The sequence below is a fragment of the Mus caroli genome, chromosome 8 (genome assembly GCF_900094665.2).
Source record: "Mus caroli chromosome 8, CAROLI_EIJ_v1.1, whole genome shotgun sequence".
Lineage (NCBI taxonomy): Eukaryota > Metazoa > Chordata > Mammalia > Rodentia > Muridae > Mus > Mus caroli.
This window is the reverse complement of record NC_034577.1, coordinates 7,742,940-7,769,117: the sequence shown is the minus strand read 5'-3', so window position 1 is coordinate 7,769,117 and position 26,178 is coordinate 7,742,940. Positions and strand designations below refer to the sequence as shown.

At 49.1% G+C, this 26,178-nt stretch overlaps 2 protein-coding genes across 2 annotated transcripts in view; one reads left to right on the top strand and one right to left on the bottom strand.

The window, feature by feature from the left end:
* Positions 1-11,502, bottom strand: part of Col4a2 (collagen type IV alpha 2 chain) — a 137,950-nt gene extending 126,448 nt beyond the window's left edge. Inside the window, exons 1-3 of the mRNA XM_021169415.2 lie at positions 11,198-11,502; positions 10,805-10,893; positions 10,628-10,682 (exon numbers count right to left, since the gene is read on the bottom strand). Coding sequence (XP_021025074.1) covers positions 10,628-10,682; positions 10,805-10,848 — 99 coding nt within the window. The 5' untranslated portion in view covers positions 10,849-10,893; positions 11,198-11,502. The remainder of the gene's footprint in view (positions 1-10,627; positions 10,683-10,804; positions 10,894-11,197) is intronic.
* Positions 11,503-11,533: 31 nt separating this feature from the next.
* The window catches only part of Col4a1 (collagen type IV alpha 1 chain), a 116,318-nt gene continuing 101,673 nt past the window's right edge, over positions 11,534-26,178 (top strand). The window contains exon 1 of the mRNA XM_021169414.2: positions 11,534-11,796. Coding sequence (XP_021025073.1) covers positions 11,713-11,796 — 84 coding nt within the window. The 5' untranslated portion in view covers positions 11,534-11,712. The remainder of the gene's footprint in view (positions 11,797-26,178) is intronic.

Below are 26,178 nucleotides of genomic sequence, written 5' to 3'. Positions count from 1 at the left end.
GAGAGAGAACAGGAGAGAGAGAGAGAGAGAGAGAGAGAGAGAGAGAGAGAGAGAGAGAGAACAGGAGAGAGAGAGAGAGAACAGGAGTCCTGAGGCAGGGTCACTTTCAGGTGAACATCATGTCTGTTTGTCTGTCTATCTGTCTGAGATGTGTAGATGGCATTATAAGAGTTACATGTCTTTTAACTCATGACATATATATGGGAACAAGACTCTAAAAAGGTGAGAGATCAGACACCTCCTTTTGTCTTTATTCTTAGAGATTCAAGGTAAACCTAAGAAGGATGCAGCCTTGACTAGAAGACAGGGATATTGTCTGCCCCACAGCAGAACTGAGGAAGGAGAACCTTAGACATCAGGCCTCGTGGAAGTGCCCATGAAAAGGCATTTTTTTTGACAGGGTTTTCTTTTTTGTGTGTAGCTCAGGCTGCCCTGGAACTCATGAAGATCTGCCTGCCTCTGCTTCTTGGGTGCTGGGATTAAAGGTATGCACCACCACCCAGCTCAAAAAGGCAATTTTAAACTGGTTGGTCTGTCTGTCTGTCTGTGTGTCCTCTGTTAAGGAAACAGACTTTGACCTGCTTTGCTCCCTTGTTTTCATAGGGGATGGATAGCCCAAAGGTCAGACTTGGCTCAAGAGACTCAAACCACAGCTGTTTCAAATATCACTGTAGTCCAGTTGTTCCTTATTCCAGAACTTTCTGGCAAGACTGTACCTTGTTCTTACAGGACTGTTTGCTTGTTTCCAGTGCCTGGCCTGGAACCCAGGCTCTCCTGCCTGCTAGGCAAGTGCTGCACCACTGACCTACAGCTCTCGTCTGCTTCTTGCATTTGTATTTTGAGGCAGGATCTACCAGATCATCTAGGCTGGCACTGAATTCACTCTGTCACTCAGGCAAGCCTTCCACTTGTGCTCCTCCTGCCTCAGCCTTTCAAGTAGCTAGAACAACAGGCCCACCGAACCAAGGGAGACACAACTCTATCCTTAATTGCTAGTCTTCCTCAGTCAGGAATTTTTGGATTCAAAAAGAAAAGGTTAAAAAAAAAAACCACCAAAAAACCAGCAAGAAACAAAAACCCAACGCCGAGAGCCAGCATGAGTAATCCCGCTTCCTTCCCCTTCCAGAGTGAAACAGCTTATTCATTTCTAGAATGGTAAATTCCAATCAGGTGAGATGCAGATAACAAAGTGCTGTTGTCGGAGAACTCAGCACCCACAAAAGGGAAGGACAGAGGAGCCTTGGAGGGCAAAGGGCACTGGGGTGCTGGGGTCTCTCTGGGCCCAGGTCCAATGGGACTGACCACCTTGTATGGTGAGATAGGTAGGATTTGCAGGCTCATGGCCACTGTGGCAGAAGGAGACCGTCATAGATCAACAGAAGAACAGAAGGAAACCAACAGAAGCCAGGGCTGGAGCAGGCCTGTCTCGGTGTTGGCTAAAAATACTCTCTTTATGTGCTGATGTCCAGATGTGGTTAAACACACCCAACTATGTTCAACAGCAATAGATGCTGCCACAGATCCCAGAGAGGGCCAGACCTTGGCCTCTGCATTCCTGTATAGCAGGAAGAGGGAGGAGGCCAGACAGTATGATGGTGGGAAATCCTGTCCAAGCTGGGGTCCTCTCTGGAGGGTGGGGTGGGGCATGGGCTCTGTTGGGAAGTGGCAGGGGAGGTTTGCAGACAGGAAAAGTGTGCATCCTGGTTCTTTCTCAGTTATGACTAAGCTACTTGACAAAGAAGTAAGTGGCCAAATAAGAAAGGAGGAAGGAGGCATTTCTCTGGGAGATGCTCATGGCTGGCCTCTTTTACCAGAGGGTCAGTGGTTCTCAAATGGCTGTAGAGAAAAGGAAGACACTTTACCCTAGAAGCACATGGGAGGACATTTCTTTCTTTACTCAAGATTTTAGTTGCTTCTTTATATCACACTCTGCCTATCCAGACTCTTCAAGCTTTCTGTCCCAACCCCATTATAATTGGACCTCCAAGTTATTTAAATACAATTATTATAAGCCTTCATTCTGGAACTAATTTAGCTACACCTTGATTTAATGCAAATAAGAATTTCCTCTTTGCTGGTATTTTTCAGACTCAAAGGAAATGGATCTCTCTGTGTGGAGGCATCAGCGATGTATCTAGGCCAGCTCCTACCATGTGAGGTGGTACAGGGTGGCTTTGTACATGGGCACAAGTCCCTGGTCACCACAGCAATGATCTAACAAGAGCCATGAAGACATAGCATAGTTTTCATGCTCTGGACACTGAGAAAATGGGCAGGAATCCTCACCTCATTATCGACTTCCTGGCTAAGATGGAGGACTAGAGGACGGTAAGCAAAAACGGGTTTCATTCTAAAGACAGAGATGGGAGAAAGAACTAAACACTAGGCAAGAGGGTGAAGATACAATGGTGGGCTTGCCTGTCCCTGGCTTGTGGGAGGAAAACAGAAGTCGCTTCCAAAAGGGAAACCTAAGACAGTTCTACCCTCTGGACAAGCCCACATCTTCCATAAACCTCAGGTCCAGAGTTTTGGTGAGACAGTGGTCTTCTCACAGAAGGTTCAGTAAAGGAGAGAAACCCTATGTTGTCAAAGTCCCAGGAAAAGGCTCAGAGTGGCAGCTGTCCAGAGCAGACAGACTAGACACCAATAGAAGTGTATAAACCTTTAAATGTATTTCTTTATCTTGAATAGATGGTATGAAGGCACTGATGCTGTAGTAGTTTGTAGCCCCTTGCTGAGTGCTATCTAGAACTGAGATGTCAAGGTCAGGCTACTTGGAAAGAAGATTGCTTAACCAAGAAGAGAGAACCAAACGTACAGAGAAACCCCAGCACAGGAAGGCAAGAGAAATATGAGAGCCGGACATAACTCTTCCAACATCATAACTTAGCTACTGAACTCAAAGGTACAGAAATAAGAAAAACCCCAGATGAAGATTTCCAACGTACCTGGTAAAAATGGTCAAAGGGTTAAGAGCAGACACGTTCAACCCAGAACCTAGAGGGTAAAGTTGTCCAAATGGATGAGAAAAGTAGCCACTTGGAAGAAAAACTCATCAAGGGAAGACCCCAAAGACCACCAGAAGTCTCTTACATCTCATAAGCACTCTGGGCAAACCAGCAGCCAGATACAAAACTCATATCCACAAAATCACTCCTAGCTTTCCTGTCTATCAGTAACGAATTCAGTAAGAGAATGAGGGTGTGGAGGCCAGAGTAGCTCCTTTTCAACCCCTTCAACCCCTACATAAAACACCTATGAATAAGGTAGCCAAGGAAGCAAAGGATGGTTGCCATGGGAGCGTTAGGGGACGTATGAAAGAAAGATGTAGGAATGAAAGGCCTCTCATGATCACAGACAGGTTTACTGGGAGGTCATTGGGGGTTTGATACCTGGCTTCAAAATGTGGGGCAGAAGGCTTAGAATGCAGTCGTTGGTCCTCTCCCACCTTGGATCCTGCTGCTGCAGACTCCTCTGCCTGCTCTGCCTCAGTCTGTCTCTCAATCTGTCTCTCAGTCTGTCGTGCCAATGGCTGGATCTGGGCTTTAGCACTCGCTGCTTAAAACAGCAGCAATGCTATGCTTCTCTCTGGCTTAGGATTCCCAGGTGCCAAATTGTCTTCAGGGCTCACATCCCTTTGTGGGGTCCTCCTGCCTCTCTTTCTCTACTGGGGTCATTGCCACCATGCATGAAGACTGGGAAGGAAGGGACCACAGAGGAAATGTGTCTTTAAAATGACTGTACCCTGGGCCCAGCCAGAGCCTCAGGACAGTGCGAGGAGGCCATGTCTGTGACCGTGTGAGGCCAGAGCCTCTTCCCCTGCTCTCGCAGGGCTCTGTAACACCATGGACACCAAGATCAACATTCAGTTAAGAGCACAGGGCTCAGTGAGTCCTGCCAGTCACTGGATAATGGCTCCATGGAGTTCCAAACACAAATTCTCTAATTCCCACATGGAAGATCACCGAAATGGGCAGAAACATGGAAATAGGAATTTTATGGGTGGGGTTAAACAATCCCTAGGAAAAAATGCAAATCACCATGGGCAGTTGCCCTCACTCCCCAGATGCTTCATCCAGTGGAGGTAACATTTAATTTTTGCAGTGTGAACAAACAGACTTTGATATAATCTCTTGCTAACTTTCTCTGAGTGCAGTCTTCACCCAAATGACGTGTTTCGGCCCTGGCAACTGAACTCCCCGTCACTCATACCCACGCAGACACTGCTTCCTCTAGAACGCACTATGTTTCAGGCATCAGAGAGCATACTCCATGGGGTGCCCACAGAGGATACATGGTTACAGGAGTTGAAGAAGGCGTGTCCAGGCAGAAAAGCAGTGGATGGGGGGGGGGTAGACCACATTTAATGTCTACGTTTTCCTCTTTTTCATTATAAATGGTACCTGAGGTCATTTTCACATGAGTGTGGGATGTGCTGAGGCACACCCCTCCTCACCCTTCACTACCCTCTGGGCTTTGGTTTTTGAGACAGGGTCTTGCCTATCTGGCCTACGCTGACTGCAGACTCTCATTTCTCCTTTTCCAGTCTCCCAAGCACTGGGGTTCCGAGCTGAGCCGCCTTCCCCAGCTCCTTGAGGATTATGAATGATACTCCAAAGTCCTGCGTCTCCGAGGATGGTTTGAAAGCCTATCAGTTAGAGAGCAGGGCTTCAGTTAGAGTCTGCCGTGGGTCCCATTTCTGTGCGAGCACAGGTATCTTGGGCTCTGCTCTGGGCATGCTCTAGCGGGAAGGGGACACTGGGCTTGAGTGAGAAGCACACAGAGGATAGCATAGGCAGACGTGGCGGCAGGACAGAGGCTGCACCTTCTCTGCTGCTGGCCTTTGATGTAGGTGACAGGTCAATGTGCCAGGCCACACCACAGACCAAGTGCCACTCGCTCATGTTCCTGGTTTTTTCCCCAGGGGCTGAAACACAGTCTGTAGTCACCGGGGGTCCTACTCAGAGACCTGTGCCATGTAGAAGTGTGTGTGTGTGTGTATGAGTATGTAGAGATGTGTGTGGAAGATGTGTGTGTGCTGTAGAGATGTGTGTGTGGGCATTTATGTATAGATAGAGGTAGGGGGCATGCAGGTGTGTGTGTGTGTGTAGAGATGTGTGTGCATGTATGTGTAGAGATGTGTGTGAATGTGTGTGTAGAGATATATGTGTGTGTAGAGATGTGTGTGTAAGTCGTGTGTGTATGTAGAGATATGTGTGTGGGCATGTGTGTGTAGAGATGTATATGTGTAGAGATGTGTGTGCATGTATATGTAGAGAAATATGTGTGTGCGTGTAGAGATGTATGTGCATAGAGATGTGTGTGTAGAGATATATGTGTGTGTAGAGATGTGTGTGTGTGTAGAGATGTGTGTGCATGTGTATGTAGAGAAGTATGTGTGTAGAGATGTGTGTATATGTGTGTGTATGTGTGTGTAGAAATGTATGTGTGTGTGTGTGTGTGTGAAGGGGTGGTTGGGGACATAGGATGTAGGCTGTCCTGGCACACCACTGTTTCTCCAGCACTTAATCTCATGTGGTACAGGGCATGCAGCTCTCCTGTTCTCCAGAGCGATGAGGACATTAGAACCTGACTTCAGGTTCTAATCAAAGGTTCAAGGTTGATTTTCTGTGTCTCTGATCCGGAGCTCCTTCGCCATCCACATGATGGACCAACTCACTAGTCATGGCTAATCCCTGTTTCTGGGCCCCTCTCTTGGAAGTAGGGTTTAAAGTCCCAACCTCTAAAGCTGTGTAGGTCCTCCAGGACCAGGCCCACCCTCCAGCTCCCTGTAGAGGTGGCTATCAGCCAGTCAGTCATTACAAAGGACACGGATCCCAGGAGAGTCCCAGGACAAGAAGAGTAAATGCTACGTGGCACTCCACCTACCTCTACCTTCCCTTGTAGGGAATGAAGGCTCCTGCTGCAGCCCTGCAGGCCCTTCTGGGAGAGGAGCCCTCACCCAGGCCAGGGAACAACTCGGCCATATTTCCTAAGCCAGCAGAGTGACCTTGATTTACTGGAGGGTGGGCAGGCACAATGTTTCCCTGTCCTTGGCACATCTGCTTGTCACTGACACATGGTTGGTCCATAATTGATGTTTGACTAGCTGCTAAAACTCCTGAGAGTTGGGTACTCTGAAGGCAGAGGCAGGCTGATCTTTGTGAGCTAAAGGCTAGCCAGGACTATGTAGTGAAGCCATATTTCAACCACAACCACCACCACCACCACCACCACCACCACCACCACCACCACCACCACCACCACCACAACCACAACCATTATCACCAAGAAATTTATCTGTATCTCAGTTGACACTGGCAAAAAATGCAAAGACAGCTCAGGTTCCTGTACCCCCTCCACCCAGACAAGACAATGAGCTAACACCTTGCAGACATTTGCACACTTCTCAAAAAGAAGAAATAAATATTAGTGTGTTCAATTACAGACTCCAGTAGGTTTCTGTTATGCTTTTCACTAACATGGCTTTTCTGGGCCAGGATCCACTCCGGGTGGCACACTACACTTGATGCTATGATATACAGGGAAACTCCCTGCTCCAAAATCTGCCTCAGTGAGAGCCAAACAGGTCTCAGTAGAGCTGGTCAGAGAGCAGAGAGCCACCAGGGGCCAAAGACCCGCCCCCCGCCCCCACACCCATGAATAGATTAGAGTTTTCTAGGGAAGCCCTGGCTACTTAACTTTCTTTGAAATTCACCCCCTAACTACACACAAAGGACTTAGACACCCACAGAATCCTCCTAAGATTCCATATCACCCGATTCTTTGATAGATTACGTAAACAATAACCTCATTGTCACCTGGGGTAGTCAGTGGGGTCAAGGGCCACAGTCCTGAGATGCCAAGGATATTATCTGGAGGGATTGGCTGTTAGAGGAGTGACATTTACCTACTGGGTTCCAGAAACTCCTCACTAGCTCGCATGCACAGCAGGGAAGGCCTCACACCCAAGGCTCTGTTCTGTCCCATGCTGGAGAGCCCTGATGCTCACCCAGACAGACACTTTTGCTGGACCCCCTCTCTGCCCCCCACCCCGGGATAGGGGTTGGAGACTCCTGAGCCCAGGGCCCATCTCCACAAGGTCTGGCAGAGGTGGGCAGCTCAGGCTGCAATCTGTCTCTGACTCACCTGGGTTGTATGGACCATCACAGGAGCAGCATACAGCTTACCCAGCATCTCCTCAGCTCCCACTCCCTCTGAGCTCAAGCAGCTGACTAAGTAGCCATGAGGAGGAACCACCTCTTGCCAAGGGTGCTTGGATCTCGAGGTGAGTCGGCTCATGTCGGTGCCTAACTCACCTGCCGCCTCTATTGGTGAACAGCCTCAGCAACAAAAAGCCGGAGGTGAATTTGAAAGCACTTTCTAGAATCCTCAGAGCCTGGATATCTTTTTGACGACCCCAGGCTCAGCTTTCCTCAACGCCTTTCTGGAAAGCAGCAGTGCTCTACACACTCCTCCTGGTCCAACACTCACATTAGCATCTCCTCTCCAGACCTTCAACTACAGCCCTTTGAGTTTTATTTAATTTATTTTTTAGCAGAATCCTAGTTTTTCTGCTCTAGAACTTTGCACTTGAGTCTCATATTGTCTCTCTTTCTGATTCTGACTGCTCCACAGACAGGGCTGGGACCCTCTCCTGTCCCCGCTCTTCTGATCAAAATTTCTACCCATCTCTAAGTGTGTAGGATGAGGAGTGTCTGTGATGTGACTAAGCCATCTAAGCTACTCAGGGCAGCTGAGATGGGAGGCTCTAGAGGGCTGGAAGTGCTCGTGGCTCCATTCTATCAACAGAGAGAGCTCCACAGTGACTTCCTCTGTTTGGGGGCCCTGGTCTCACACAAAGGGATCAAACAAAGCCTCAGGGAAGTGGGAACACACAGTCTTCTTTAGTCCCAGACCCGCCTGCTCCCTTCACAGCCCTGTGAGGTGGACACTGTTCCCCAAGTCCCTATGACTCAGACATACATGGAAGCGCCCACAGTAGGCTTTAGGTGCTTGTCCAGTTGGGATCTTTACCCAGGTAGCCTGCCACGGAGGATTCTGGGATTGGCACCCCTTTGCGACGCAAGCCTTAGTCTCATGATGGGCATTTGTATGTGTAGGAGTTTTTCTGGCCTTCGGAAACAACCACATGGGTGACAGTGACTGGTCCGGAGGTGCAGAGATAGAACATGTGTGTTCCCAGGGGACCCTGAGCTGAGGATGGTGATGGCGGCCCTTCACTTCATTTACTCTGTGCTCCTCCTGAACGAGAGAGTGGTAGAGGAGGGATTCCCCCACTTTCCAAAATCGGTGTTTGAGCTTTAGACCCAGGAAAGTCCCAACATGGGGAGAGGCAAGGATAAGCCTAAAGAGCTTCTTCACTACTGGCCTGGGAATCCGGGAGGCTGGGTGTGGCGGTGAGGTGATTGGCCTCATCATGGACAAAGAGAAACCCGGGGTATGTTATTTATACTTCTGACCTCTCTTTTTTTTTTTTTGTAAAATGGGCATAAGAGTTACCCACCTCAGGAGTATTTTCCTTTAGTCTTGGATGTGCTCATGCACACACGTTGGTATGCAAGAAGCATTCATGAAATAACTGCCCATTCTTTTCACTAACAGTTCAGCTGCTTCTGTCTGAGGCCCCCACAAGATACAACCGGTGGTCCTATTTTCTGAACTGATCCACCCCACAATGGTTCCAGATATCAAAAACAATGGAACAGGATAGCAGAATTGGGTGGACGAAGAGGGGAGGGGCAGAGCTCGCCACAAGGAAGATTTCCGTGCACCAAGAAGTCACGTCACAGGCACTAGCTGTGAAAAAGCCAGTGGGCCAAATTGTTAACCATACCAGTTGCACGCAGTTGCAGACACACTGATTCACACACATTTAACCATTCAGACTCTAAAGCCCAGAGAATGAACTGAGCACACGGAAGACATCTGACGCTGTCTCTTAGCTCCTGGGAGCGGATCAGGGCTCCCAAAGTCTTCTGTGTCTGGTTTCTAGAGTCCTGCTGGGTTGTCTGAGATGGGATCTGGAGTTTTGGAAAGCCTTTCTAGGCAGTGTGGTTTTCTGGGAGGTACCTGCTCCCCGTCACATCCAAGAGTAAAGGGCCAGAGACACTGAGGTGGGTTTGTAGCATGGGAAAGGATTTGGAGAGGTTAGGGAGCTATATCGTATATGAAGGGAATATGGCCTCTGGGACAAGCTGCAAATATTCTGAGGAATGTGGAAACTGAGGCTTGGTGTCACGAGGCAAGGGTAGAGCTGGGTAAATTGCCTTTCCATAGCAAACCCTTTTGGGAGTTGGAAAAAAAAACCCAATGCTTGGTAAGGTCTTCGTTCTCAGGATAAAAGACATAGATGGCTGTGCAGCGGCTCAGGACTGTGGGAGTCACCACACTGGGCGTCACTTTCTAGGAACGTGGGTTTAAGTGCGGCTGTGGTCTACGGATCCTGGCCAAGTGGGAGTCATGCATGAAGGCCCATAAGTAATGGGCTGTTCTAACATTTAGGTTCTGCTCTTACGTCAGGACTGAGGACTGGGGCAGGAAGGAGACAGACTCAAGCTATAAGACTGGCCAGGGCTGACCAGCCAAAGTCTGGTCAGAGCTCCTCTTTCTCCTCATGCTGGGCCCTGCATCCCAGCAGAGCATGAAAGCAACTCTGTGATGGAATCAGTGGCCACTTTCTGCAAGCCTGAGAACCACTGATGGTTTCAGCTAGGTGAGGGAAAGGGAAGGAGGCTGAAGCAGGACTCCTTCCCCAAAGGTGTGCTGGTTCCAGACACAGAGTGTACTGGTGTCCCCAAGCTGTGTCTACTTGGAACTTGGGTACTCCACAGACAGGTAAACAGGGCACACAGGACACCTGGCCAGGGTTCTCAATTTTCATGTTTCTTTTAAACAGCACTACCCATGAGGAGACACCCCCCCACACACACACACCCCTGTGGCTCTGGTACAACTCTATAAGGAGTGGCTACATTTAAAATGTGAGGGAGCCCCAGAGCATCTCTTCAGTTCAGTTCAAAGGCTGTTCTGGCAGGCCTGGTTTGGTCTTTCAAGGAGCAACAGGTACAGCAAACAAGTCACAGAAGCCAGGGACCACAGGCCTCCCTCTGGCCTGTGGCTCTTCAGGGCCTACTCAAGATTTGGAAGAGACCGCGGTTTCTATCCCTTTGTTCCCGAACAACCTTAAAGCAGGAGGCTGTCTCCTCCTTGCCCCGCCCCTCCCCAGAGACTCATATTTAAGCAAGATGCTCTCTGCCCACCACAGTGCCTGGACACCACCGCTGAGTTTCTGGAAACTCTTTGCTCCCAGCCCCCTCCGTCCGTGCGCCTCGTGGCCTAGTGACAGACATTCTTCCCTTGCTGCTAAGGCCAAAGCTTGGCAGCAAAAGGTGCCTGAGGCTACGTTTTAATTATTAGCTCCCTAGAGAGGGCCGACTCCTGTACTGCACGGGACGTGCGGCTGGCAGACACAGTAGCACACACCTACAATGCATACGCACACTCAGGTGGGCTCGACGAGCCTGTCTTCCACGAGGCTCCGCGAGCGTCCCAACCCGACACGGGCGTGGAACTCCAAGCGCCGTGGAGTTCAAGCGGTACTTACCCCCAAGACGCTCTGAGCCATGAGTCCCACTGTCACAGTCGCTAGCAGCAGCCACCTGCACAGGAGAGGGAGGGAGGGTAAGAAAGCGACAAAAACATGCGGGCCCCAACTTGTCAACTCCTGAAAGATGCATGCAAGGTCCCCTTCACCTAGGAGACCAGGCAGAAGGCTACTTACCCTCGCAGGGGAGGGCCAGACGCTTTGAACCGCACTCGGTCCATGATCCCAGTCTTTGAGCTGTAGACTCGGCTCGATCCCTTCCTAACCTGGAGGCAAGAGACAAAGCGGGTTAGCAAAGGTGGCAGGCAGAGAGAGCATCGTCATCTTAGCACCCTGACTCCGCATAATGTCCCTCGTTTCCTTGCGGGGTGACCAAAGTTCTGTCCCATCAGGAGACAGAAAAAGGGAGATTCTTCTCCGTAGGCCCTGCCTGGAGCTCCTCAACCCATGCAGCGCGATCCCTATTCCCCCAGCTCCGATCCAACGGAGCGCGCAGCCTCAGCCTACTCCGGCGCTACAGGTCGGCGACTTGGGGCCTGGCTCTCTGCGCCTCCCGGGGGTCGCTCTCACCTCAGGGTCAGGAGTTGCTGCAGGCGCGCATGGGCCCCTGAAGAAGCGTTGGCCCGCGGCACACCGGCGGCCAGGCCCGCCTGGCTCTGCTCCGTGGGCGCCGGACTCTCGGCCCCGGCGTGCCTTGCTGGTGCTTGCCCGGGATTGGCGAGCCAAGGGGCTCGTGGAATCGGGGCGCGGGAGGAGCTGGGTGCGGAGCGCAGAGCCCCGGCGTTCGGACTCCCTGCGACACCAAGTCCCGAGCGGCGCGCAGCCTCCGCCTCTTACCCGCGCCGCAGGGTCCTCCCCTTGGAGACGCCGCCCGCGCACTGCCGAGGGGAGGGGGCAGCGCCAACAAATTGGGGAGCTCCTCGGGCGGCGCGCACAGGTCTCTGCGCAGAGCCACCGCACCCGGGACGGTGAGCAGGGCTCACGCCCGGGCCCTCCGAGACTGAGCACCTCGCCGCGGCCCACGGGAACCGGGCTGCATTTCCCCGCCGTCTCTGTTGGTCCCCTGCCGCCCCGGGCGCGCCACCATGGGGCCCCGGCTCAGCGTCTGGCTTCTGCTGCTGCTCGCCGCCCTTCTGCTCCACGAGGAGCGCAGCCGAGCCGCTGCGAAGGTGAGTTCCCTGCGGGCTGCGCTCCCCAGCCTCCCTCCCTGCACCCCTGATGCCCCGCGAGGCCTCTTTGTCCAGCGCCTGGCGCAGTCAAGCCGCCTGGCTCTCGAGGGTACCGCGGGTGGCACGGCCAGGTGCATTCTTCCCCCGAGTCTCCCTCTCGTAGTCCCTGTGGGTAGCGATCGCACATCCATTACGGAACCTCCTTTGTTATGTATGGACTGGGTGCGGGAGAGTTAGGAAGGGACTGAAGCTTAGCTTGTACCACGGCGGGGTGAGGGTACGGAGGAGCCAGTGAGATTTGAACCCTCATCGTCAAGGCGCTGAGCGGCGGGGCGCGCGAGTGGGTCGGGGCTGGAAGGGTGGCTAGGCACACCCCACGCCACTCAGAGTCCTACACACATGTGCAGGGGGAACCGCTTTGGGTGTGTTTCTGGTTGTTTGGAGCCCGTGATGGTTGAGGCTGAACAACTTTGGGCCGTTTGCCTGGAAACATCTGTATTTTTGCTTTCCCACGACTTTTGTGTAGCCTACGGCACGCTTGAGAACAGACGCGGGGCTCTTCTCCGCATCCTAAAAGTCTCTGCCTCGACTCTTGCCTTTTATGAGTGCGTGCCTGAAAATTATAACCACATTTAGACTTGAGTGTGAAACCAAAGCGAAACTCCGTCGCATTGTTCCCTGCGCAAATTTTTTTTTTTTTTTTTTTTTTTTTTTTTTTTTTTTAGTTTTTGTTTCCTCTGGTGCTGTGCTTGGCCAGGAGGGTGCTGGGAGATGTTTGCAAGAGCCAGACTTCCAGCTCTGGAGGAACCCGGCCAGACTTTCTGCCTTTGCCTCTAGAGAATACACTTCAGCTGCTGCTGCTGTGACAGCCATGCAGGCCCAAAGGCCACAAGGTGTGGCCTCTCCATAGTTTGCCTTCCCCTCAAATGCCTAAAAAACGACGTTTGCTTCTCACCGAAGCTTCCAAGTTTTAAAAGAAACCGTTCCTTAATTGTGCATTTTCTTTTCCTTTTAAGAATTTCACCTCTTTCCTGCAGGAGCGATACTGATCAACTATGCTATAAATTATTAACTGTTACATACTAGAATAAACTGGTAACATTACTAGGTGGTATCTTAATTGGGTTTTGCCTCCCTGGTGGCAGCTTCATCATTGGTTTCTGAAGAAGGATGATTACATCAGCAACCAACTTCAGAGAGTTCCCTTCTCTCCAGCCTCCACCTTCACCTCAGGTAGCTGTTTAACTACCCATTCTCTTGCTGAGGGTAGTTTCTCAAAAGAGCAGGCTTGATGGGCTGGACCTGCTGGCGGTCTTGTAGTTCTTGCTTCTTGGACACCCGAAGCAGATGGATCTCAAGTTCAAGGCTAGCCTGGGCAACAGAATGAGTTCAAGGCTAGCTCAGGCAACATAGGGAGACCCTCCCTATAATAATAATAATAATAATAATAATAATAAAAAGTAAAAAGAGGCTTACGGGCAAAGTGCTTACCCAGCATGAACATAGCCCTGGGTTCATTCCCCAGGGTGGGAAATATTTACCAAAAGACCTAGGATTTCTAAGGGGATCACTGTGATGGAAAAGCATGAGCCACTGTTTGGCCTTAGGTTTTTCTGAACGATCGTGTTAGCAAAGCTAACTGTGAGATCTCACGTCCAGACCCTCAGGACTTTAAACAGTTGAGTCAGCCACACGAACTCCTGATCTTACTTGGAAAGTCAAACCAGCCAGTGTTGATGCTTGACATTGATGTATTTCCTACTAATTGTCCTGTAAGACCAAGTACATTTCTGGACGCTCGCTCTGTTCTGTTCCTCCAGCTGCCTTATCTTAAGTGATTTGGCCTGTGGGTACCCTAAGACATTACCTTGGTAAGACATTCACCCCATTAGCAAGCCTGCTAATGTGCATATGACCTTAGGTATGCAAGAAGACCTGTTTAAAAACAACATCCCCCCCTCATTTAGAAATCTGTGTCCTTTTCACGGTATCAATAACATTTTGCCCAGCTCCTTTTAAAACTAGCTGTTAGAGGTACCACAGCAATGAATTAGCCTCCATTGAGTTTTCCAAGTCAAACATCTCTAAGCTAATTGTTAATTCAGATGGTAAGATCATCAGTTCTGCTTGGGGATAGGCCCAGGATCGTGCACACACTGGGCAGGCACTCTCTATTGATGCTTATCAAATGGCTTTTCAGGGTCTGAGATGTGAACTTTCCCCTAAGTGTGGCCATGCCTGCCCAGCAGTCTTGCTGTCTCCTGAACATTAGTCATGTCTCCAGGGACTGAGTGACCAGAGAGCTCATATGAAGAGGGAAGACTTTCTTCCCAGGCCTGTCTGGGTGGCTCTCTTTGAGTTTGCATCTAGATGAGAAGGCTGGCTTCCCAACAAGGCATATTGGGAGTAGGGTGCTAGTGAGGAGGGTCCCCAGTCCTCTTTCTTTTTACAAGGAACAGGACTGGGAAAGGGTAAGGGCTTCTGAAATCAGCCAGAGAGCTGCGCATTAGCCATGTGTGTGCTAGACTGGGCTCCACTAGAGGTGCTGACTGATGCTTTGAATTACTGGGTGTACACTGAATGAGTGTGTTCAGGGATATTTAGAGTGCATTTGAACTCTGTGCCTCAGTTTCCCTTGCAGTCACAACCGCCCCTTCCTTATATGTAGATTTTTGTTTGTCCTTTATTTCACAAATGCTTTCCCAGGCAGGCGCTGGCCACACTGCAGGTCAGAGGGAGTAACACACAGTCTTGGACTGAGGACATGGACTGACTAGAGACACTGGGGATCAGACAGTGCCACAACAGAGGGACCTCAAAGACATAGGAGAACTAAGTCTAGCGTTTGGGGGGACTACTGGGAGGATGTTATCCCCCAAACGTGGGGGCTAGAATAGAAGCCCCTGGCTGTTATGACACTGCCCTGCAGCAGAATGCAGGATGACATTTCCCAGTATCTGTCAATCTTAAGGATCTTTGCCTTCCACAGTGACCTTGAAATCTCTCCTTGGAGCTGTCTTGGGGATTAGCTGTTGGCGTGTTTGACCTTTGGCTTTACAAAGCCTAAGGGGAGTTAAAGGGCAAGGTCTGCGCCATCAGAGATAAGGAGAGCCCAGCCCAGTGTGTGACCTGTCTTCTCTCTCCAGGTGGGAGATCTCTGGGAGTAGGGGGAGGTTGGAAAGTTAAGCAAGGATGATCCACTCAAGACAAAGGAGTGTCTGTGGGAACTGACCCAGAAAGCCTATGTGGATCTGGGCAAGGGCAGGAGGGACCTCACGAACCCCCTCATTATTCATTAACAGCAGTGGGCATACTCCTGAGATTGGAAGGAGGGCCTAAAAAGCTGGGTTATTTAGGGAAGAGCTGGTAAAGGTTTTGCAGACAGTAAAACCCGGGAGTTACGAAGGACCACCAAGCCTTGGAGATAAGGGCGGGGCCTCATGAGTCGACCCCAGCACGAATCTCTGTTAGGATGAATTGTACAATGTTTGTTCACAACTGAACAACCTTGAATTGAACAGCGATTGTTCCCAAACATGGAAACAGATTAACCTCGTTAAAGTGTCTCTCAAGCGGGTTTGGCATTTGGAACTCCGGGATAAAGTAAGCAAGAACAACAATAGAGGGCCTAACGCAGGATCTCGGGGCATTGTTCTTCCCAGCCAGCAAATATGTGAGCTGCAGAACAATACCAAGGACCATGTCTGCCATTGTCCAGCACACAATGAAAGGTCAAAATCAGAACCGGGTCATTGGGAATGTCTTCTTAGGTTTGAACTCTAGGATTCCTTTGGGGTTAATGTTTGGCAGTCTGTCACTCAGGGGCCTGGGTCCACCCTGTGTTCTTGGCCATTGTTCTTGTGGCCTCTGTCCTGGGGTTGCAAGGCTGTCTGCTGCCCTTTGCTTCCTGTCCCAGTCCCACTGGGCGTGTCTATGGAGTAGGCCTGTGCTTTCTTCTCTTCTAAGTTCTCTACCTAGGCATCTGCTCCCTGCATTCTGCATCACTCCTGACAGTGGCCATCTTAAGCTTATAGTTGGAGAATGACGCCTCACCCCATCTGTCCCCATTTGATTTCAAACTTCTGCAGAGTTGGACTTCAGCTTCTCATACCATCTGGCCTTTGGACGCCCTACCTCCCGTTTGGTTATTTCCGATTAACAGTGATGGCGGATGGCTCTGGAGTTGTGCCCTTCTCTCCTGGCTCCTCCATGGCTCTGACCCACACTAGGTCCTGCTTTTGGCAGGATTGTCTCCACCCCTCCTTGCTCTGCCATTCTCTCTTGCTTTCTAACACTTTTGCAGTGTCATCGTGAGCACAGCCCACTTGGTTATGCAGACCCTTTCAGTATGGGTGTATGGATTGCATAAGCGTCATCCTCACAGCCCAGCATCGCAGGGGCCAGTTCATTTCTGATGCTCTCACACCTGCAACATGCCTGTCTTCCCTTAGCCTTCTCCATTCTCCTGAGCTTCCTAGAGTTAGGGTGTGGTCTGGAATTTTAAAGTTCGTCGTAATGAGAACCATTAGTTTTCAAGCCCCTCACCCCGTTTGTAAGGTGAAGGTAATGACACCTTACGGAGGAGGCCTGTGCGTTGCAGGGAAGCTGTGTGCATGAGGTAAGTGAGCAGCCACCAGGAAAGGCAGGCTCTCTCTACCACATAGCTTGCTATGGCATCATCTTTGGGAGCTGGGTTCTGACATCCCTGCCAATTGTAAAACGCCTAAGGCCACATCTTTTTTTAAAGCACCTTGACTAGGCTAGGGAGAGAGCCTGGCCCATAGGTGGAGGCATGAATTAATCACTGGTAATTAATTGGTCCTGATGTTTCCAGGCTGTTCCCTCGTCCTCCCCTGGGAGTCCTGGTGGGGCTGTGTCCTGGCTCCTGGAAACTATGTCACAGTGTCTGTCCTGTGGCATTATTAGAGAACACAAAGGAAGATAATGGCGCAGGGAGGTGTTTCCCCTGAATTCCGAATCTGAGCAGATATTCCTACGGAGAGTAAACACGACATGGAAACACACATGGCGCAGACCTCCCTATGTAAATAGTTTACTCCGTGGCTTAGTAATGTTCGTTATGGAAGCCTGGCTGGGTTTGGCTTTACACCACGCACTATAGGCACAGTTCCTGTAATCTGGGTTTCAGATCTCGCTTGGTGTGTGGTAGGAGGTGAGTGCAGTGCCTGAGGCAGATGTAGCAGATGCATCTCACCTGCCACAGGGGCCCCAGTGGGCTGCGTCACCATCTGCTAAGGAGCATCCGCCCCGTTGCCCCTGTAATCCACTCTTTTGGGAAGACTGCTATTGGCAAGTCCATATTTTGTTGTATTTGGGACCTTTCTTGTTCAGGAGACATCAGGAGACACTGGCTGAGAACCGAGGGAAACAACTGTTACATTTTATTGCCCAGCACACCAAGTGGGAAGCCATTTACCCAACACAGCATATTAGCGGGACGCCATCTGTGTGATTGACTAGTCATTCCCACGAGGTTTTCCTGGTTGGAATTGGACACTGCTCAGCATACTTTCTTTCTGTTTTATTTTTTATCTTATCATTTTTAGTTAATTAATTAACTAAATTTTGAGACAGGGTTTCTCTATGTAGCCCTGGCTGTTCTAGAACTGGCTCTGTAGCCCAGGCTGGCCTATGACCTCACAGTGATCGACCTGCCTGTGTCTCCCAAGTGCTAGGACTAAAGGCGTGTGCCACCATGCCCAGAAACTCAGCACAATTTCTAGAGGAGCTGAATCCCTCCTGCATTTGATATTTAATTCGAGTGGCTTAATCATTTTGTTGTTAAATATCTACTTTGGAAGAGACATAGGAAACTCAGTCTTCCCAAGGCATATGTCAAACTGACACAAGCTAGAGCTATCTGAAAGGAGGGGACCTCGATTGAGAAAATGGCCTCATAAGACCCAGCTGTAGGGAATTTTCTTAATTGGTGATTGATGGGGGAGGGCCCAGCCTATTGTGGGTGGTGCCATCCCTGGGCTGGTGGTCCTGGGTTTTATAAGAAAGCAGGCTGAGCAAACTGTGAGGAGCAAGCCAGTAAGCAGCACCCATCTATGGCCTCCGCATCAGCTCCTGCCTCCAGGTTCCTGCCCTGCTTGAGTTCCTGCCCCGATTTCTTTCAGTGATGACCAGTGAGGTGGAGGTATAAATAAGCCAAATGAACCCTTTCCTCCCCAGCTTGCTTTTTGGTCACGGTGTTTCATAGCAGCAATAGACGCTCTGATTAAGACAGCCGGTCTTTCTCCTTCTGGCATCAGTGACATTTCCTGGGTACTAGCAGCCGTGTATCTTCTGATGGATAGGCTCTACCTAGCACTCCAGTTTCTAGGCCAGTACTCATTTCATGTTTAAGCAGGTGACTGATGAAACTAACAGTAACTATTGTGACATTTTTCCTGTGTTTATCTTACAGAAATTAACATAAATATATAATACAGTTGGTGAAGGATTGGGCTACTATGTAGCTTTCTAATATCTTTTTGTGTGTGTGTGTGTTCAGGCAATTACATTTCCTAATTAGCTCTTAATTTCCAAAAAAGTATTTTTTTTTTTAACAACTGTATGTAAACATGCACCTGAGCACTGTACTTAGGGACTAGAGGAGTTTGACCTGTGGAGTTGGAGTCACAGGTAGTTGTAAGCCACCTGATATGGTGTTAGGAACTAAACTCAGGTTCCCTGAAAGGGCAACGAGCACCTTAGCCATCCAGCCATCTCTCCAGCCCCCTCACTAGCTTGTAAGTTTTGAGCTACATCTTTTGCTTTCCTATGGAACACAGTAGTATCTCAATTTGCAGAGCTGTCATCTAGGTGAACGCTTTGCATATGCTAGGACCAGCATGCCACTGCATCAGGGCTTAATGGATGGTGATGGTGTCATTTTACGATGACAGCATGTGAGGTTTCAGTAGGTAAACAACACAGACCCAGATCTCGGTCTTTTATTATAATGGTCACTTAGAAAATCTATAACTTGGGAACGTTAGCTAGAACTCAATGTATATATGCCAGAGGAGAGGGTTGGTCTCAATTCCGGTGACCTAAGCTTAGGCAGACAAAAGAAAAGCCTGTTTCTCTAATAAGTGAATGCTAGGAGATCAGATGCAAGCTCATAACTTTGGAAAGACAATGGGGCACATCTCAGGAGGAAAGGACTAGGGACCTGCCTTGCCCTGCTGGGGGTTGGCATGTTGGCACACAGTCTCTGGCCTTCTCATGAGTGAAAGGCAGTGACCCTGTTGATGAGGAGAAAATGAGCTATTGTTTGCAAAGCATTTATGCAGTGCTTGCTTAATGCCAAGCAATACCTGGTTCAATGAAAAGGAAACTCAGAGGAGTAAATAGCCAAGTAATGACATCAACGGGCAGGTGGGGCTGGAGGAGAGCGGTTGGATCATTACATCAGCACCATGAAGCTCATACCAGCATCAGCACCACCAAGGGATAGAGGACACACCCAAAGTTTCTGGTTCAGCAGTGTGGGGTGTCCTGGTGGTTCTAAATTTCTATTGGGGGATGTTACTGGTCTAGAGAACTAGGGTCTAGCTGTTCTCTTTGTTTTCTAGGCAGTAGCTTGGTGTATGATTAGGTTCTGGCCAAGCGGCCGAATGGTCTCAGCATGCCAGCATCTGGGGATCTCCGTTGACTTGCTGTTAGACTGAAGCCAAAGTGTTGCATGGGAAATGCCCCCTTCTTAGTCCTGTTATCTTGATTCTCACTGGGGCCATTATTGTTGGCCACTAGCATGTTCCTTAGAAGGTCCCAGCAACATACTTACGGTGTGTGAAGAAGTGGGTGCCGGTGAACTAATTTGCCCTGGCTACCTGAGCCCTACTCTTCATCAGGCTGTTTCACAGGGCTCGTCTTGCCAGCTTTGGTGGTGACATTTAGGCCCCTCACCTGTGAAGGGGGGCAGTGACCCTTTGTGGAGGTCAGCCAGGGTGAAGCCCAGCTGGGGCATGCGATGACCTGTATAGAGGCCCACAGCACTCCACACTTCCCTGGCCTAGGCCACCTGGTTCCCTGACTGGGAATATCTGATTTGTGTCCCATTACAACCAAACCTATTTCCTGGAGATTAAAGACTATTTGGGGTTAGTGGTTTAAAATAACTCCTAAATTTTGGTCAGGAAATGGCCTATAAAATTAAGATGAGATTGCCAAGGCAGGCAGGAAAATGGGTCAGTGCTGGGGGTGGTTCCAGGGTGGGTGGGGCATGCTAGCTATCAGATAGTCATTTAGTCTCTGGACCAGATAGGCTTACTTTGGCTGCATATACAAACTCAGCTTAGGACTGGTGGGCACACTGGGGTTCATGACTGTTTATGAGGTGGGTGAGTTCTTCTGACATATGCCTTGACTAGAGCTGATCACAGACTGACACTTTAGTGTGCAAGGCTGGGGCCACATGCTTCTATCACTGTATTACCCAAGGCTGGCCACATGCTTCTATCACTCTATTACCCCAGGCTGGCCACATGCTTCTATCACTCTATTACCCCAGGCTGACCACATGCTTCTATCACTGTATTACCCCAGGCTGGCCCGGCCGCCGTTGGGTGCCTTCTTTATAATTAGATTTTGCTTTCGCAAATACTTGAGAATTGAAAAAACTGAACGATTTTATTTCTTTATTCTGGAATCCGGGCTTTTGAAATTGAGGGGAAAAAGACTTTTTATGATAGTCATTTAATGTTTTCTTGTTGACTTTGGGTCTTTTCTCATCTTTCATGGGGCTGTGCTCTGCGGATATGTTCTGAGACATGGCTTTCCCACTTCACCAAGTCAGAGTAACTTTCATAATGAGATGATAATGTGTGATACTGAACAATGGACTTGTGATCTCTTCCCTTTGAACCTCAGAAGTGGTTCATGTCAGTCCTGAAATTCTAGGAAGAGGGTCATAAGCAGCTGCAAACTAAGAGGCAGATGAGATGTAGTTAGATTCCTGACTTACCCAAAAGTAACTGTGAGGCTGGACAAGTGGTCTCCATGCCTCTGTTTTCCCATGTATAAATCAGGAAGAGTGACACATTCCTTTAGGGTTGCGTCTCTTTGGTTGTTTGAGAGGTGGACAGGTGAGTTACTTCTGTGTTGTTCGATGCCACGCCTCCTTGGTGGCTTCTTAGCTGGACTTTTTGATCTTCACTTGTAGATAAAGCTGGGATGTTGGAGCAATCGCCATCTCTTCAAACCTCTAGTGCATTCTTTAAAAAATAAGCTGCTTACTGGGTAGTTGATAAAATACTCCCATTTGTATCACACATACACAGTTAATTGCAATTAATATTCACACACATAATCAAATGTCGTTATGGAATAACTGTGGAGTGCGGGGCTTAAGGTATTCCCAGAGGTAGACATGATGGAGAGTAAGCCTGGGCTCCTGTGGGCACAGCAGCAGTGTGCACATGCACTTCTCATCTCTGGAGCATCTTGGGTGTCTACAGCTGATTCTGAGGCGCCATCTTCCATCGACACCCAAGTGGTGCCCACACATTTTGGGAGTTGCTTTGAGACCCTTCTCTCTCACCTTAGAGGAGCAGGATGGTGCAGCTTGGCTTTGGTCTGTCTCAGTGTAAACTCGGACTGGCATCAGCTGTGTACAGAGAGGCAGCAGCAAGCATTGTGTTAGAAGGAGGGACTGGAGCTAATGTCTCATAGCTTTGAGTTCGTCCACCACATCCTAGCATCCCAGCAGATGTGTGGTGTTGTGTGTGTGTGTGTGTGTGTGTGACATGAAGGTAGAGTGGGAACCACTTCGTAGGGAAAGGAACTAAAGGAAGAGAGGAGAAAAGATGTAGAGAGGGAACATATATTTTTTTCTTAAACATGGAGTAGAGACTTAAAAAAAAAAAAACAAACCCAAACCATATATTTAAAAGACTTCAAGGCAGAAAAGGAACCGTGCATGAAGAGGGGAGGTAAGGGAGCATCGAGAAAGAGGAGGGTAGGGAGTTGTAGGTAGGGGTCGTCAGTAAGGCACAGCTATGGAAGTGCCTTGGTGAAGCTCAGTAGTTTAGTCTGTAGCACAGATTGATAATGGAGCCAGCAGGATTGCTCTGCTGCTAATGTGCACAGGGACCTGAATTCACTCCTCTGAACCCACGTAAAAAGCCAGCACACAGTTATAATCCCAGCACTGGAGAGGCAATGGGTGGTGGGTCTTCCTGCCGCTCTTGGCCAGACAGTGAAGCTGACTCGTGAGTCCCAGGCCAAAAAAAGGCAGATGACACCTGGGGAATGTCACTCAAAGTTGATCTCTGTCCTCCACATGCATGTGCACACAGGTGAACATGTGTACACACACACACACACACACACATGCTAAAAACAATACATTTAAAACAGAAAGCACCATAGCAAGGGTACTTTCTCTATCTGCACTGCGGAAGCCATTTTCCACTGTGGTGGATTGAGAACATAAACATGAAATCTGACACACTAAGCGTAGTCATCTGCTAGAAACCCTAGCAGTGGAAAGCCCCAGGTAGCCCTGTAAAAAGCCCTCTGCACAGGTCTGATTTATCTTTCCTTACTTTAGTTAATTTTATGCCTATGTGTGTGTCCCTGAAGATATATGTGTGTGTATGTGTGTGTGTTATGGGTACCCTTTGTGTGCAGGAGTCTTAGAGCTCAGATAGGGGTGTAGGACCTCTGTTACAGAAGGTTGTAAGTTATGGTATGGGTGCTGGGAACCCAACCTGGGTCCTCTGCAAGAGCAGCAAGTGAGCCATCTCTCCAGCCATCTGTACATTGTTTTCTCAGAGTGCTGGCTTGTGTGTGTGAAATGTGTCCAGGGAGCACGCTGGCAACTGGACTTCCTAAGGAGAGGCTATTTAGTGATTACAAATACATACACAAGTATATTGGGTACTTTGTGTTCATATGTGCATGTGTGCATTGTATATATTAAGTGGTGTTCATTCATGCACGTAGTGAGTTGTTCCTCTGTACGCACTATGTATCAGTGTGAGGAAGACCATAAAGAACAGCTGCCCTTGGTGCCTTTATGGAATTAACACAAGTAAACCGTTTTTACCTTCACCAGACTCAATTAGACACGATTTTAAAAAGGGATCCCTGTTTATTGATTCTGGAGTGTCCCAGGCTCAGAAACGCTAATTTGCTACAGATCTGTAAGTGTAGAAGGAGAGTCCCAGTCTTTCCTGGAAGTCTGGTGTGTACCTGAAGTACTGTCCTGAGACCAACAGACATTCAGAGTTGCTCCATTTTTAAAAGAAAAATTTACTTGTCAGTAAAATAGGAAATGGGCTAGCTGAATTCGCTGTCCTACACAAAGCTAGCCTTGAGAAATACTTGGGTGTAGGATAGATGAAGCCATCAGATGTAGAAATACCAGATGTAAAAATGACAGGGCATTCAGAAAGTAGCATGCTTTGAGGATGGTATGTGTCACACAACAGTGACATAAGAATGTCATCCTGGGCTTTAAAGTCACAGTGTTCCACACACAAGTTAGCAGGAGTGGCTTTGGTGGAGTTGGGGGTGAGTGTAGACAGGATGGGGTTTACAGATGATGAGTAAGGGGGTGCTTTCATAATCCCCAGGCACACGAACTTCAGACCTGTGACTACTTAATGAACAGTGGTCCATGCATATCAGCAATCAGAGCCTGTCTCCAGTTCCACTCTGATTCACATCCATTAGCGTCCTGGTCACAGTTAACATGGCAGCCTTTTCCTGGGAGGTTTGCCAGATCCTGGGCAAGAGGAAGAAGCTAATGTGTGGGCTAGGTATGATACATTGGAGGCGGGAAGTTGTTGCTATGAAAACCATCATTGACTCCCTGAGAAAAGCCAAGCTGGACCTTTGGGGGAAGGCCCTACTGCTTGTCCTAGACAGTGGGTGGCGCATAGGTTGTCACCCTGCAAGTGGGATGAGTTCTTACTAAGAGGAGGAGACAGAATGCAGGTATCTGCTGTGCTGCTGCATCTGATGTGATGTTTGTTACCATGGGAAATGATGAGCCTTCATGCAATTCCTTAACTGGCTTTTCTCGTCTGAAATAAAAAAAAAAAAACTATCAGAGAGTAAGGAAGAATTAAGACATGCTAGTGTTTCTAACCTGTTTAAATTCTTCAGAACTGTGACCCTGAGTCCAGATCACTGCACATGAGCAGTGGCTATGTGGGGAATCATGGTCTAACTACCCAGTATGGCCCTACACACTGTGATCCGGGCTGTCACAGAGGCGGCTAGAAGGTGTGGAATCACACAGGCAGAGAAGGTGGCCCCAAAGTCCAGCTTTCCTGTGTCCTGCTCTACTGATGGGCACTGTCTATGCACTCTCAGTAAGGTCCTGATTGTCTCCTGTATTGTGACACCAGCAGCCAGCCTTGGCATTGGTGAGGTTCCTCTTAGAAAAGCGTTGAGACACAGGCAGGATATTATGCCCAATAGATGCTTGGGGACACCTAGACAGATAAACAGGGGGTGACCTGGGTCCCAAGAAGGGGCTTTGCCTCTGTCTGTGCTCTGGGCAGAGATAGCCCCTCCCCTTCCTGATCTTATCTAAGTGATGGTACTCATTTCTCTGTGCCAACCAACGACGTGTTCCATGGCTCAACGACCAGCTATCACTGAGCAGACAATACACCCACGACCACTGGTGGGACAAAAGGAAGATAGATTTGAACCCAAACCAAACCCTCTAACAAGAGAAACTGACTGGATCTGGTGGAATATAGGAGAGATGAAGGATTTAAAGGTGCATAGCTCATGAACTGGGGTGACCCAGGAATGGATGTTGGGCAGGTACCTTCCCCCAGGCAGCCCTAGCTGCCCCGGATGCTTCTGAAAATGTTCATGTTGTACTTTGGGAGTGGAGTTGGAGTCCAAAGGGAATGGGGTAAGTGAGCTGAGGAGACTGAGAAAGAATGCTCCCCGAGAGGCTGCCTTTTAAGGGAAACTCTTGGGTAATGTAAACATGTTGTTGGTCATTAGATGTGCTGATTAAGAGGGTAAATCATAAAAGAAATTATGTCTTGGACATAAACTCTAAACAGTGCAATGACATTTTGATGATAAAAATGAAGCTACACAGTGTGTCCCCTGGGGAAACATGGGAATCAGAGCCTGAAGGTTGTCCCAAGGAGGTTCGAGGCTCGCAGTGAGGTCCCCAAGCTTGCAGTGTGGTCCCTGTGTACATATGGGGGGTAAATGTATCCACACGTTGCATGACCGAAGAAAGTCAACTTTAAGAGGCCTTTAACCAGGCTGTAAAGGGGAGGAAAATAACAGAATGTATGCAACAGCATGTAAAAATTATTGAGTGTGAAAAAGGACCGCCCTGTTTAGAGAAACATCAAATTGCTTTCGAAGGGAGCCAACTGCTTGCAGTGCAGCTAGCTGGAGTTTAGGGGAGTTTACTACTTGCAGGCCAGCCCCTTTCTGTCATCCTCTCTTTTCAAGGTCAGAACTCTTTAACCCCTTTCCTGAGGGACCTTGAAACAACCTGTTTGTCTTTGTTGATGCAGAGAGCTCGATACTCTGGCATCTGGTCATGTGGGGTGCAGGGGAGACATTTTTGTAGAAGATGGAGGAAAATGCGGGTGGTGGCTGGCAGTGGCCCCTAAAGGGGCAGCCTGTGGCATCCTGGGTATCTGGTGTTTCTGGACTGCTCTAGTTTTTCAGCAGACAGATTTTTTGCCTCCTGAGGATGGCTGCAATTATGTCTTAGGTCTGGAACACAGATGTGTAACAGCACAGCATATGAGGAGACAGGAAGTGCCCATGGTCCGGGAATGATTAACACTTGCGGGTAGCTAGCTAGTCAGCCTTCTTTGATGGGAAACTGAGAAATTGGTGGATACAAGGCCCATAGGTGATTCCTGAGAGTAGACAAGGCCAGCAGCACTGGGAAGTGAATGAGTCCAGACCACGGAGGCCATGATACAGTGGTCCTGAGCCTCTCACCCTGTGGGGCCTTTCCTGCCCAGGGCTTTAGACAAGAGTGCATACACACACACACACACACACACACACACACACACACACAGAGAGAGAGAGAGAGAGAGAGAGAGAAGAGCCAGGGTAAGATTTTCTGTGTAGTTAGCCTGGTTCTTTTGAGATGGGTGTCTCACGTATCCCATGTTGGCCCAGAATAACCAGATCTCCTGTCTCCACCTCCTAAATGCTAGAAAGATAGGCAACCACCATAATGCCTAGATCAACTTCCATATTCTTTTTATTCTATTTTTTATTTGTCCAAGGAAAACACATTTGGTATTAAAAATCCCGAAGAGTAGATGCAGTGAGGACCAGCCTGCCAGCAGCATTACCCATGGCTGGGAAAGGAAATTCTCTGTATCTCTTGAGCCCTTTTTCTTTTCCCAAGGT